A 14366-nucleotide genomic window follows, 5' to 3' on the forward strand; every position below is an offset into this window, starting at 1 on the left:
TGTGGCTGATAGTTCATTTAGTTCACTTCAGATTAAAGGGTATCCTTATGTTTTCCTATTTGTCTTCCTGAAATTTCTACTTCTGACATTTTCCCAGGCTACAGTGAGCATCGGTAGAGTGAACCTGCTAGACCAGTTTTTGGAACTAAACATATGTAACATCTTTTGTCAGGTGTTTTGCTGTGACTGGAATTTACGAGGGAGTTCTGGAAGGTATAAAATGCCTTTTTCTTGGCCTGATTTTAAATTAAGTGGCCCTTGAATGGAAACTGAGGCAGGCAGAAGGTATTTGTTCTTGAGTGTTCTTTTGAAAAGACAGGCCCCAAGCAGTGGGAAAGTATACAAATGAGAAAGCATACAAATGGAAGAAGGACCAGGTATTGACCAGTGTAATGAAGTAATTTTCAGAAAATGTATTTATTGCAAAATGTACTAAATTCATTCATTACAAGGTGCTTTCTTTCGAGGTTCTACTGTGGTAGGTTCATTGCAGCTGGAGAGACACTTGCAAAGTTTGGGAAACTCTTCTTTGCATAATGTCATCCAAATGTAACATGCTTTCCTTCTAGGGATGGTGAATCGGGAAGTTCTGGAACAAGTGGAACGTGGATATAGGATGCCATGCCCACAAGGCTGCCCAGAGTCTCTCCATGAGTTAATGAAACTGTGTTGGAAGAAGGACCCCGATGAGAGACCAACATTTGAATATATACAGTCTTTCTTGGAGGACTACTTTACTGCTACAGAACCACAGTACCAGCCTGGAGACAATTTATAAGCCAACAGTCTATATAACATGCACAAATCTGCCAAATGTAAAAGACTTGCAAAGAATTCCTGATGTCTATAAGGAATCAAGGGAAAGAAAATCTTTGCTACTTTGCATGCTCTTACTGGCAAACTGGAATTTCATAATGCAGTTGCACAAAACCACTTTTAAAGTGTTATAGTCTGATTTACCAATGACATGTTTTTTTTTTTTTTCCTCTTTCCCAACTTATTTTCAGGGTCCAAAGGAAGCTTACTGAAAATACCAGGTAGAAAAACAAGTGTTGGTGTGAACAATAGCAGAAAAAAAAACTAAACAACTCTCAAATCCTTATTTACCCAATGTTTGATAATCATTCTGCTGAAGAGGGAATTGTCTGGAATTAGGAATCTTGGGCTAAGACATTTTTAAAGCAGAAGAACTTTTTGGGACCAAGCGATTCTATTCCGGTTCTGTAAAACTCCCTGTGTTCAATATTACATGTGTGAGCCCCCCACTCTCCCCCAAAAAAAACAGATGGTATAACTGTATTTGATATATAGTCTTGATCTTTTAAGCTTCCCCTTGCATGGACTTAATTAGGGTAAGCAGGTTAAGAGAGAAAATTGGAACAGTGAGTGACAAATGATCTAAATGGTAGACCTCAATAGTGAGATTAGAGAGCATAATGCACTGTGTTAATACCTGTATTAATATAACTGGAAAGTAGCATGAAGAGATTTTTCTTTTTTTCTTTCTGCATAGCTAATTAAGAATAATGAAGGTAACTAGCAAATGAGGTAATATTGTATAAAATTGTCTTGATAAAGTATGATGATATTTGAACTTGAAGCTATGTAATACAATCAGGAGGGAAAAGCCTTTAATCTTTTAAGCTCCAAGCCAGCAGTGAGCTTTTGTATGGGAAGACTACCTGAACAAAACTCAGCAGGAAAGCAAGGCTGAAGCTGGTAAATGGCCACTTTTTAGTCCTTTTTTAGAGACAGGGTTGGTACTGTTGCGTGTGGCTTATGAATGTTAACAAGGGTGGGTGCCACAAATGGTAGTTGTTGCTAGTTCAGGGATTTGATTGCACTTTTGCTTTTCCTGACTATTAAGACATTTACACACAGTTGCTCTTCCCACTTCTGCCCCTACAGCTTTATTTAACTAAAAGTAAACAAAAGAAAATGTGAAAGTTTAAAAACTTAAGGGTTAAAATATATTTAATATTGTCCAAATATAGTGACATTGAAATTTGCTGGGACTCAGCCCAGCTTGACACTACATGTAGATTTATTTTCTTTGGCTACTGACATATCAAGCAATAACATCATGTCTTTTACTCAACGGTTTGCATGAGGTTCTTGCATTTCTGATCAAGCTTATGTACTTTAATTTTGAAACACTAAACTCTTACTTAGCTACCAGGTTGGAATTCATATTATTGTTGTAAAGCTATCCAACAAATGAATTTCAGAAAAACTGGTAATATGATTCTGGTACTAAGCTTTCTTCATGGGTTTACACTACATTGTATCCAACTATCAAACAGATCTTTGTAAAACCAGTGCCATTGTTTTTCATTTTTGCTCATCATCTGTACATCTGTGGTTATCAAATTTTAAAAGGGCTTTATGTAAGAAAAACAAACACAAAAAAAACCAAAAAAAAAAAAAACAACCCACAAACCACACACAAAAAATAATCACAAACCCCACAAAATATGATGGAATTTTAATTTTTCTAAATATTTTAAAATTAATAACGCAATCATATGAATTTATGTATTAATACAGTTATAACAAAAAATGCCAAAAATGAAACTGGCATTGTTTGAATTTTTAATTACTGAATGGAACAGTTCATTGTAGTAACACTTGTATAGTAAAGGAATAAAACACTAACTTAATGAACGTGTTCATTGTAAATGGTTGTGTATTATAAGACTTCTCCAAAAGAGTTTGTATGTTTATGAAAATTTATTTGTTTCACCTGAAGACCTTGATGTGGTTCTTACCCTAACAGAGTTTAAAGTTCACATTCACACTTTTTATATAAATAGTAATAAGTTTAATTATGTAACTAAGTATTTTTATAAAGTATGGCATTGTTGAACTGTTTTGCAGAATTGGTTCAAAATAAATTTCTCCTTGATTGCATCTGCTTATTTGAGGGGATGAGGGAGAGGTGGGATGGGGACAGAAGCAAAGTAGCCTTCATATTGAGGGCAGAAGGAGGGGAATAAAACCTTCATGAGTTTTGGGTGTATTTTTAATCCTCTGTAAACTGAATGTACTTTCACACAGGATGCCAAGTTCGTGGTGCATTATTGCCGTGAGAAAGGAGACATTTTCTAGAGCAGTTCAGGAGTCCTTGGTAGGAATAGGGCAGAATGATTCTGTCTGAATATAAAATAGAACCCCCTCATGATGGCCAGAGAGACAGGTTTGGGACTCTTGTGTGAGAGCACATCCAAGGAAGACTCTAAGCTGGTGAACACTGCCGTGCTGTAGAGCATACACATACCCTCTCTTGCATTATCTGCTAGTAGCAGCTGCTCTTGACTTCTGTGCAATTTTTTTCAGGGAATTTTATGCATTTGTTCTCGTGATAGTTGATGTTTTATCTGAACCTCACTGAATGTTACTTGTCTCAGTGACCTATAGAACTCAGACCACAGATCCTGACATGCATATCCAGTGCCACTGTAGATTAAGGAGCCAGTACTGTTTGGGTTTCAAAAATAATTAATACAACATTAAAACCATTCTTCTTACAGAACCTACAGACTGCAAAGTTTACTGCATTTCTAGTATTTCCTGTGATGTAATTAATGTTTCACTCCTTTAATGACAATAATCATGTAATTTCTGATAATCTGTACTCTCCCTTTTGTCTATCAGAACCTTGTGACAACCATTGTGCATGATAGACCTGCAGACTGTTTTTGTCATGTGTCATTTTAAGATGTAGTATTTTAAGAATATTTTCATACTATTTCTGAGTAAACTTCCAAACATAAAAATTTGTGCAATCCTACTATTTAGATAAAATGCATCCCTTTTTTAGCATAAAGCATTATGAAAAAGACCTAGGGTGTTCCTATTCTTACAGCCACTGAGCTGTCGTTTCAATAGGCTTGTGAGTAGCTCTTGCCACTGAAAAGTAGGCTTGGAAAGGGCCTTACGGGTTGGTTTTTTTCTAAAAAGCCACCAAAGGAAATTCTTAGGGTTAGCTGACAGGTAGAAAAAGCCAAAATACCATCTGCAATACTGTTGATTCTGAAACATATTATCCACAGTTGAAATGAATACAAATTAATATGAACAACTGAACTTAATGAGCCCCCAGTTTTGTTATTTATTTTGATCTATTCAGTCCAATAAACTTCTCAGTTTTTAAGTTTCCTGTGAAAATGCTGTAGATGTTTGTATTTCCTCCAGCTTTCCCCCAACATACAAGACCAAGTTTAAAGGCATATATTTTGACAAATTTTAATAGCCACTGCTGTTGGGGGTTTGAAGTATTGATAGCAGTGTCTGCTTTCATAGAACATTGTCCATCTTCTCTTAGGATTTTGTTTACTTTAAGTGAGTAGAAATACATGTTGTCTACTCTGTTGCTTTTGATTTGTTCTTCTTAAAGGAGAGAGGATAGTTACCCAGCTAAACTTAGCAGGTTCTGAGGAACAGACTGGAAATTTTAAAAGGGAAACCTGAATATAAGCATTCTTCAGAGGTATTTTTTCCAGCTGTGACAGTTCTGGGATCCTGTGAATACCAGCAGTCTTGACACAGCAGTCATGTACCAACATGGAAGCTGACTGCTGTGGAACCATTCCCTTTTTTATCAAAAAGCTTCTCCCGGTACAATCACTTCACCCTTTTCCTTTGTGCTCTGCTGCCAGGTTCTTGAGCCTCTAGCTGATGCTACTGATACTGGGAAATGGATAGATCCCTGCATCTTACATTTAGATCCTGAAAATTTACCCCCTGCTTGCCAGCAACTTGCTTTTTCCATAGACCCGAACAGGTGCCAGGTGCTGCTTTCACCGTTCATTCAGTACCAACACATTTATTCTAATTTGGGGCAGCCTTCCAGAAGCTGATGATCTTCTCCTGGCTTCAGTGTTTGGGAGCTTGAAGAGTTGTATTTGCTGGGTAAGGAAGCACTGCTGCTCTTTCAAAACCAAAAAAGGATAAATCCCAGGTCAGCATGGCTCCTATGATAAAAGCAGGAGAAGAACGGACACCTGGTCACTTAACTGCTTCAGCATGAAAACAGAGAGGATGCCCCCCTACTCTTCCAGCAGCTGTGGAATGTGCCACTCATGAGGATGCTTAAGGTGTGTTGTCAAACAATGAACAACCAGGCTAGATTGTAGCTCCTGTTCAGTCCTAGCCAGGAGGCCAAATCTGTGGTTCTGTCCTGAAGCATTCCCAAGAAAAGGCATGAGTGCTTGCTCATCCTTCTAGGAGTGGAGGTTGGTCTCCATCCCGTACAACTCTCTCCCTGCCTTCCTCTCAGTTCCAGCCTAGGTGCTCACTCTTCACCACAACTGGCAAGGTTTCTCCATCATATGGCTGTGCAGTAATAGCATGAACACAGATGAGAATTCACAGAATTCAAGATTAGAAGCCTTTAACAAACTTAGGTTTGCTGTATTGCTTTTTTAAATGGGAAGTGTCTGTAAAATTGAGCAGCCACCTTAGAGCAAGATCAGATCTAGATCTCTTTCACTGGAGTTTTGATTTCATTCTCTAGTACCCTTTTGACTTCTGGAGTGGCTCTGTCTTTCAAACTTGCTTATGACTATTGTCAATATATGTTCTTCCCTTTGTGCTAAAAAATGGCAAGTGCAATAGAAATGGTTTCTGCATTTGCATTTCAATTTAGTGCTATTTGTTGGGGTGGCTGCATCAAAATCTGTATTTAATCTTCTTGCCACCTTGATAAAAAGACTACCATTTACAAGGGGAGATTTTTTTTTTTTCTCATATGAAACTGGGAGTTTAATCAATAGCTTCAGTTGCTTTAAGGTTATAATAAGTAGATCACTAATACGTTATGTATCATCCCTGGTGCCACTGTCATTAGAACAGCCCCAGCCTTTTCAGACTGCTGCTGAGTGTTTTGAAGAGCAGCTGTGTGTTTACTTAGCAATAGATACATCCCCTGGGTTCAACTGAGCATTAAGGTAAGAAGGAATGACCCTCTCTGTATCTACCATTCAAGAAGATGGTAGGATACACATCCACTTTGACAGGCCAACCTGCCTTGTGCAAACACTCCTGATTTACTGAAAAAATTGCACAATCCTCACGTGCTCTTCATCCCAAGACACACAATGTTATGCCAGGCAATAGGCAGAAGTATACTGATATTCAGCGTCTCCGGGGTTTTCGAGTTATTTGCCATCTTACCTAACAACCCTTATTGCCTAATACATAGCATTTGTCACCCTCAGCCACTCCACAAATGAGATCAGCTTCTGGATGGCAAATTAAGGCAAGGGGAGAAGTGATATTCTGACTCACCCAGAATCAAGCTGAAGACCGTGACTGACTGAGTAGCAGCCAGAATTTCGAGCTTGGTCAGCTGGGAATTTCCTTCCAGATGGGTGGCTTTTAGCATTGCCTACCAACCTCAACTCTTGGTCTTGAACTTTAAGAGGTGATTTTCTAAGAAAAGCCTGTAGTAATTTCCCATTGTATCCCACAACAGACACTTGAGATACTCCAAATAAAGTGGAAAAATTAAAAAAAAAAAAATGCCTGTAGATGCCACACTGCAATTTAGCTGCCACAAGGCCAGTGTATCAGCCACTATGTGTCAGCAGTGTGGAGCTTGAGCTGGAAAACTCTTCCAGCCCTTGGCATGTACAGCCTGGGGCCAGCCAAGGTGTCCCTGGGGTGCATGTAGCCACCACACTGTTGTGGAATGTTAGGAAGGCTCGGAGAATGTTGGAGAATATTCCTGAATATTCTCGAAGAGGTAGGAGGTACGACCCCTTTGCTATGCCCAACCCCATGTTTGGGAGGCCAATTAGATCGGCCCATACTCCGGTGCTACCTGCACCAGGGATTCGCTGTGCTACAGGTAAACACACCGGGTGTCCAATAAAAGGTTATGTTGGTGGCTGGGGTGTGGTCACGGAAGCACTATATAAGCAAAAGTTGCTGCGCAATAAACCAGAAGTCCGTTTATCAACCATATTGGTTGCACGCATTTTCTTTGCCGCTCCCGCACCACACAAACAGCCCACATATGGACAAGCACTCAGCTTCACCCACTGAGGATGGCAGTGACAGTGGCATCTGCCTTGCCAGCTCTCTGGGCTGCCACATCTTGGGCAGCATGGTACACATTGCCCAGGCAGGCAGCAGGCTTTATGAGCAGAGCCCATTAGCCACATGCACAAGTTCCTCCAAAGTTCTTTTTGCTCCCTTCTTGTACCAGATGTAACTCCATGTGTAATTGGTTTGCAGCAATGCCCTAGAAGGGCTTTCTAGCACCCTTACAGCCAGCTGGTACCTTAGGCCACAGAAGGAGCATTTCCTTCTTTGCCACTCAAGTCTGGTGTTTCACTGACACTGCTGAATATGTCAAAACCCTCTAAGCAACCAGCTGAACACCTACAAAGCCTGTGACTCGATATCATGCTTTTTCCTCCTTCAATCTGCTTTTGCAAATTTTCTTACGGAAAGATCTACATTTTTTAGAAAATAACTTAACAATCTGGAAAGTACATATTCAGTTATTTTAAGCTTCTTTAAGGATAAGCCATTATCTTTGGTCAGCCTAAGATTAGAGTCTGGCTATCAACTGGTCAGAGCAGCTGAGACACAGGCTAGTAAAGTGTCTTAGCCAGAATCACACAGAAAGAAGTTCTTCCAAAACTTTCACACAGAAATTCTTCCAAAACTACAAGTTCAGATGCTGGTTTCTCAGATCTCAAGCAAATACCCTGAGCACTGAAGACCTGCCAGCATTGGATTTATAGTCTCATGTTTCTTAAGACTCTCTTCTTTCTGTGCTGCTAAAGAAAGTGATGGTTGGCAAGGGGCTTCACACTATTTCTGTCCTTTCTGAGGCTGCTCTTTGCTAGACATGATTTGCCTGTGGTTCATCCTCACAAAAACCTTTGCTAGGAATATATGTTAGTGTTGAGTAGCAATATGTGGGACTGGAAAACACCAGAATTTGTCCTCAACCCTGAGTCCTGGGGACTTGAAACAATTGGATCACAACTGCCTTTATCTGACTGCCAGGAGCAGAATGCCTTATGAGGAAATGAAATTTGAGCATGACTGCAGCTACCAAAAAAACTCAGAGAGATGCAGCAGTTGCTTGAGAGAGATGTTATGTATATGCCCTCTAATTTATAGAAACACTGGTTTGCTCTGAGAAGATGTGATCTGATGGCCTCTGTCTCTGAGTTGTCATCCTAGGGTGTTTTCTTTCTCTGTGGAGTGGGAGGTGATCTATGAGCAACATTTCATCTTGAAAACCCTTTGAAATTATTAATTTTTTTTTGAGGAAGGGATCAGCATCTGGAAACAGGTTAGTATAAGATGAAACATGACCATGCAACTAAATTGACAGTGGCCACCCAGTCCAAAGTGAAGGACTCCATGCTGGTACTTCAAATTCATAGACTGTCAGAAAAGGTTACTTCTCAAAGTATCAGCTGAGAAAAGAGCCCACAGTCATTTTGCTACAGGCATTTCACTGTAATGAGGCAGGAAATTCTACTGTGCTTTCAGTTAAATGTGCTTCAAAGCTTTCTTCATTGATGTGGTCATTAGAGACATGGGAGAAATTATCAACAACTTTGGAGGCTTCTACAGAGAGCTCACCAGCAACAGGCAACTCCACTGAGTAAGACACACCGGGGATCCTGTTGTGAAAAGCGTAACACATGTAATAAACACATAAGTTGTACAATTTCACAAAATATTTCCATTTTTACTCTTGGAAATTGGGAACATACCCAGTGCTAAGGCAAGCCAGTGTGAAGTTGGCTACTCAGGGAGTTTCAGGAGGGTATTTGATGCAAGTCACACATTTAAGCATCTATTTATTTTGCAATTTTTAACTACTATAGGTTCCTTCTCTCTTCCAGTGTCTATTACTTTCACCCCTTTCAGTGTTATCAACAATGTCATCTTTTAATCATCTCTGGCAAAAAAATACTGTTTAACAGAAACTGAGACTCACATTAGTGAGTATCAAACCACTGTGGATGATGAGCAAAAATATGTTCATCCACCAGTGTCATCCACAGTTAAAAGTTGCAGAGAAAGGTATACAAAAAACCTCTGATAATCAGGGTTAGGCAAAAAACTTTTCTTTTAGAAATGCCAAAGCTCTAACAAATGAGTGAAATGTTCTGACCAGTCCCATCACTTAAGCACTTTGGACCTGCTACAGTTTTCCATTCTGCAAAAATTAAGTGTGTACAGAGTATTTAAGAACTCAGCAATGCCTGTACTTTATTTAATATTGCAACCTAAATATATGTATAAATTACAGAAGAGTCAAGACCAGATGTGCAAAGGAGGGCAACAAGGAGCAGGGGATCTCTCTGAATTAATGAGCATCCTTATATTGAGATTCCATGAGCATTACCTTTTCCTTTTGCTTGGCCCACAGAGCACTTAGGACAGCAGCTATGGCCAAGTGCACAGCGCCCTTCTCTGCTTTTTGTATACCCTTCTCTTGATTCCATCAGTTTTACTTGAAGATTTTAATCTAAGACTTAAACCTTTTAGCCACTTTTTGACTGAACATGCTGTTGATCTGGGAACCAAATCTTGTATTCTTAGCATGTTACTGAATATTAAAAATAACCTCTATAGGCAGTGATGTAAGCAGCCATAAAGGCAGCCTGGTTAGAAGGGAAAATTACTGAGCTAAAGATATTGTCTACTCAGAAATACTCAAAAGAAAGGGCTGCTGGCCTAGAACTGCGAGCCTGAGGACTAGCCCTGTGAACCATAAAAAAACATCCTTGAAAAGTGCAGCTGGTCCCTTTGAAGTGCAGCTGAACTACCTAGAAGCCAGAGATATCAACAGACACCAACAACAACACAAAACAAGGGACTCTTAACAGCAGTTTTATCATCTGAGAAAGTGGAAAATATTCTAAAAAATAAAATTTCTCTGAAGGAACATAAAACATTGTTGTGTACTGGCTGTTACAGGAGAAAACCAGATATTATCAATGTCCTACTCCCTCTTAGGTTTTCAAGATATGAAAAAGGCCTTTTTTTTTTATCCTTTTTCTTCTTTTTGCTTTTTTTTTTTTTTTTTTTAATCCAAAATGAAGCTTCTCTCATTTTGAGAACTCCTGGTTGAAACCCACATGAACTTTCTATGAGTTCTTGGTCTCTCCCCAGGGACACCTACCTGAAACCAGAGTCTATGATAGGATCACTTTGCAAGTGGGACTCTGCCAGTTGTATTATTGGCTGATATATTCATCTATCATAAATATATTTGCTGTTCTATGGTTGATAAGTCTGCTTCATTAATGACAAGCTGTATTAATCTGTAATAGTTTATAGCTGCTTGACTGCTGCTGTTACTGGTTGTACTACAATATTGACTGTTGGTATTATTGGTTGATACCATATTATTGATTGATGCTATACGATTTTATTAGTTTATATTAATTTTAATAGCTTTACATATATTGATTCATATCCATTTTATTAATTGTAAGGATGTTTGCTAATGGTGATATTTGTGGTAATATGTTTTCCTGTGGTGATTTTTGGGCTACTAATTTTGTGGTACTTTATTTAGAGGGTAAAGCTGCCATGTCCTTGAATATAATGAAACCCCACAACCCCACAGCTGTGATCTCTCCACTCCTGTAGGCCAGGTAACTGTTTAAGCTGTGACAGTCAGAAACTGATCTTCTGCTCTGTGAGCTTAAAACCCTTGATATGGCAGAGTCCTAGTCCAGAATTAGCAGCTCAGACCCCTCCAGGAGGACAAATAATTCCTGGTACAATGGTGCTGTGGCCATTTCCTAACAGGCACAGTGGGACGTGCTTGCTATTTGCAGACCCTCTTATTTAAGAGGACAGAAACAGCCAAAAGCTGTGGATAATGGTGACTGGGGTGAGCACTGTGCATGCTCATGTAGGACGTGGGACATGCCACCCCACTGCCCTGCCTGCAGAGCTTGCAGGGGAGACTGAGCTTGAGTACCAGGGGCACCCACTTTTTTCTTCACCCCTGCTCTGTTGGATTGAACCTTCACTGCTCATTGCTTGTAAAAGCAATCAGCAACCTTCACATTGCCAAAGTCCAAGAGGATAGTACAGTCCTAAAAAAAGAGGCTCATAAAAAAAAAAAAAAATCACAAAAGACAGCTTACATGTTGAAATGTTTTTTTGTATGATGAAGATTTCTGGCAAGGGATGGGGTCGAGAGAAGACCACCATTTCAGATAGCTAATACAAGATGTGGGGTTTTCTTTGTAATTAAAAAAATACTAATTAAAATTATTAATTAATATTGCTTCCATAATGAAACCAGGTTAAGAGAGATGCTCATTCCTTAATGATTTTCAAGGAAAAGTGTCAAGTGTTTTTGCCTAGGGCTAAGAACCACACTGCTTTGGTGTCAGTAATTAATTGTATGTACCAAATATAAACATGCTTGTATTTTGTGACACTTCCTCATAAAAAGTCTGCGTGTTATCTCTTTTATGACATCCATGTGGTTCCAGTTATTTAACTTGTTTTATTTTGTAGTTGATGTGGAAGCTATTAGCCAATGCGGTAAGGAAATGTTGTATTTCCAGACTAAAGGCAGCTGGAGTTATTTGGAGATACATAACTGGTATAACTTTGCCTGCAGATGCAGACAGGGGCCTCGAGAGTGCACTGGACAATGTATCATAAACACTTGCATTGAAAGTTATTTTTCAATGTTTTATGCTTTGGTGAGATGGATTACACAGTCTGACTCTTCCAGGTCTTTGATACGGGCAGTGATGACTTCGCTTCTGTCTCTCTCCCAGGTACTTCCCCCTTCTATTACTGCATAATGCTGCATTGCAGGAACACAGTGATGCTGTGGCAAAGCTGAGGGCTGATCACAAATGAAAACAAACATGTTCCCATTGATTTATGAAAAAAAAATAAAATAGAGTTGTTGTTTTATTTTCAGAGTAGGATGAGCCTTACTCACAAGGGAAGAGCAGTGATAAAAAAGTTCTTTCTGTAAGACAATGCTGCTGAAATTGTAAATTCTAGTGCATGGATTCCAGTATACTGCTGCATTAATCATTCACAAGTGATGTCTGTCTTGTTCCAAATGTGCTTGAGGTTCAAAGTAAAGATGGGTGAAGATCTGCAGGATGATTTTTTTTTTTTTTTTTTGCAGAGGCAGATTTATATGAGGAATGATTGGCTCAGACAGAATAATGGAGAATAACACTTTATGCTGCTCTGCCATGTTATTTTCTATTTTAAACCATCAGATGAAATATCTCATTATGTACATTTCTTGACAAATACTTTTTCTCCCATCTTCAAATAACGATGGCAACAAATGTTGATACGTATCAGCATAGAGAAGTATTGGACATGGCAAAAGTAGATGTATTACAAATAATTTTATCCTGTATTTTTGTGCTAGAATTTCTGTTTGAGACTGTGGGGGAACCCCACTTACAGGATTGTCTTCTCAAAGACTTTAAGTGACTTTTATGCCCAGGCAGGCTTCCAGAGAAAAGCCTGATAATATTTTCTCACCGCTGTTTGGCCGAAAATAAACTGGAAAAGAAGTTTTTCAAACTAAAATGTTTGAATGAAAAGGAGTAATTAAATGGAAGCCACACATTTTGATTTTGAAGTGTAACTCCGTTGACTGCTAAGGATTGGATTCCTTGCCTTGTATGTTCCCTGACACAGCACAGCTGGGTGCTGCAGTGCAGCATGGAGCTCTCAGCAGATGCCTTGTACCATGAAATGCTGCACCAGGATGGTTCAGTGAATACAGAATGGTAAGGACACGAAGAGCCTGCAGACAAACTGTTATGTCATTCTCAGATGTTTCACTTTTTGCAGGGAGAAAAAGTCTCTGTTGTGTAGAAGAGAAGTACTGTTTGAGAAAGGCGTCTTATTTAAACTACGGCATTTTTGTCAAGAAGATTTTCTGCTGAAAATGTCAAGCAGTTACGTCCATGTTTTAGTCTGCTTTACTCAAGTGTAGGATGTCAAGACAGACTCATTCCCACAGAAGTGACTGCTCTGTTTCCTACAGCTCCTTTTCTGTTTGTTTCAAATGTATTCTGGATATTGCTAAACTCTTTGTAACTCAGTATAAGTGCAGCCAAAAGTACAATTTGGACAGAATGACAGTTCCAGCTTTTCATTTTCTTTTTATTTCCTGAATTTCTGCAAGTTCCTGTCCATTTTGCAACTCCTTTTATGAGATCTTGGCAGAAAAATTTAACAGAACCTTTCAGTGTATCTGATTCTTATTTTTCTTATCTCCAGATGCTGGATGCAAACTAAGAATGAGAAATAAAAGAAACAATAGAGTGAATCACTAAACCGGCTGAGTTTAAATCCTCATGGATTAAGGAGCCAACTTTTCCAGATGAGGCTATGCAGACCCAGGTGGCACATGCAAATATTTCAAAGGTTGGAGGATTGATTTTTTTTTTTTTTTTTAATGTCAATAATAATACAGTGACTCAGATCAGTATTATAAAGTAATGTTGATACTGCTCCTTCCAATATTCAGAGTTCAGCTTGAGCTAGTTCAGAGTACCATTAAAAGTATTTGCTATAGGACCTGGACAATCATTCTGCACCTGTATTCCCTTAAGTTTAAAGAAATAATTTCTAAAAATATTCCATAAAAGGACTGTAATGACTACATAAAGAAGGCAGTCAACATTTCACATGAAATGTGAACGTATTTTTTTTTTAAATTTGTGGTTTCAAGTGAAATTGCAAGTTCGGTTCATAATTTGTGCTGCCAACACACTATACTTAGCAGCACTATTAAAACCTCAGGTGTACAGTGTATGCATTTCTTTACTGCTCCACACACCCTGCTATATATTTCTTTACCTTGTTTGTGGAGCAGAGAAAGCAGAGAGAAAAAAAATCAATAAAAAGTTTTATAACATGTCACATTTTCTATAAAACGAGTAGAAAACTTTATGCTGAATCAACTGTTATTCCATCTTTTATACTATTGAGTAACTCCATTGGGAATTAAAAACCAGAAGCAAACCTTGAATGTTTTGCAATTTCCTTGCAGGCCTCAGCACTGAGAGGAATTGCTGTGACAATCAGAGAACATGTGAGTATACGTATAATGCTCAGAGCAAAAATGTATAATGCTCAGAGCTTTTTTGCCCGTTGGTACATGCTTAATGCAACTACTAAATAACCTTTTGGAGCTGGTGCTGAAGCTCTTTTGCATTTCCCTCTAAAGTTAAAAACTGCAGCTGAAAATTACTTGGTATCTATTTCAGCTATTCCTTAACAAGGTTGTGTCCCTTTACCTATCTTCCTGGTCAATTCTTTCCACATACAATTTCTGTGAAAAACACAGAAATATATTATTATAATTATTA

The 14366-nt window shown here is 38.8% G+C and overlaps 1 protein-coding gene across 1 annotated transcript in view; it reads left to right on the forward strand.

The window, feature by feature from the left end:
- YES1 (YES proto-oncogene 1, Src family tyrosine kinase) overlaps window positions 1-2910 on the forward strand; it is a 47335-nt gene extending 44425 nt beyond the window's left edge. The window contains exon 12 of the mRNA XM_071737262.1: window positions 570-2910. Within this exon, the coding sequence (XP_071593363.1) occupies window positions 570-778 (209 nt within the window). The 3' untranslated portion in view covers window positions 779-2910. The remainder of the gene's footprint in view (window positions 1-569) is intronic.
- The last annotated feature ends 11456 nt before the right edge of the window (window positions 2911-14366 follow it).

This window comes from Heliangelus exortis, chromosome 2, assembly GCF_036169615.1.
Source record: "Heliangelus exortis chromosome 2, bHelExo1.hap1, whole genome shotgun sequence".
In the NCBI taxonomy this organism is placed as follows: Eukaryota; Metazoa; Chordata; class Aves; order Apodiformes; family Trochilidae; genus Heliangelus; species Heliangelus exortis.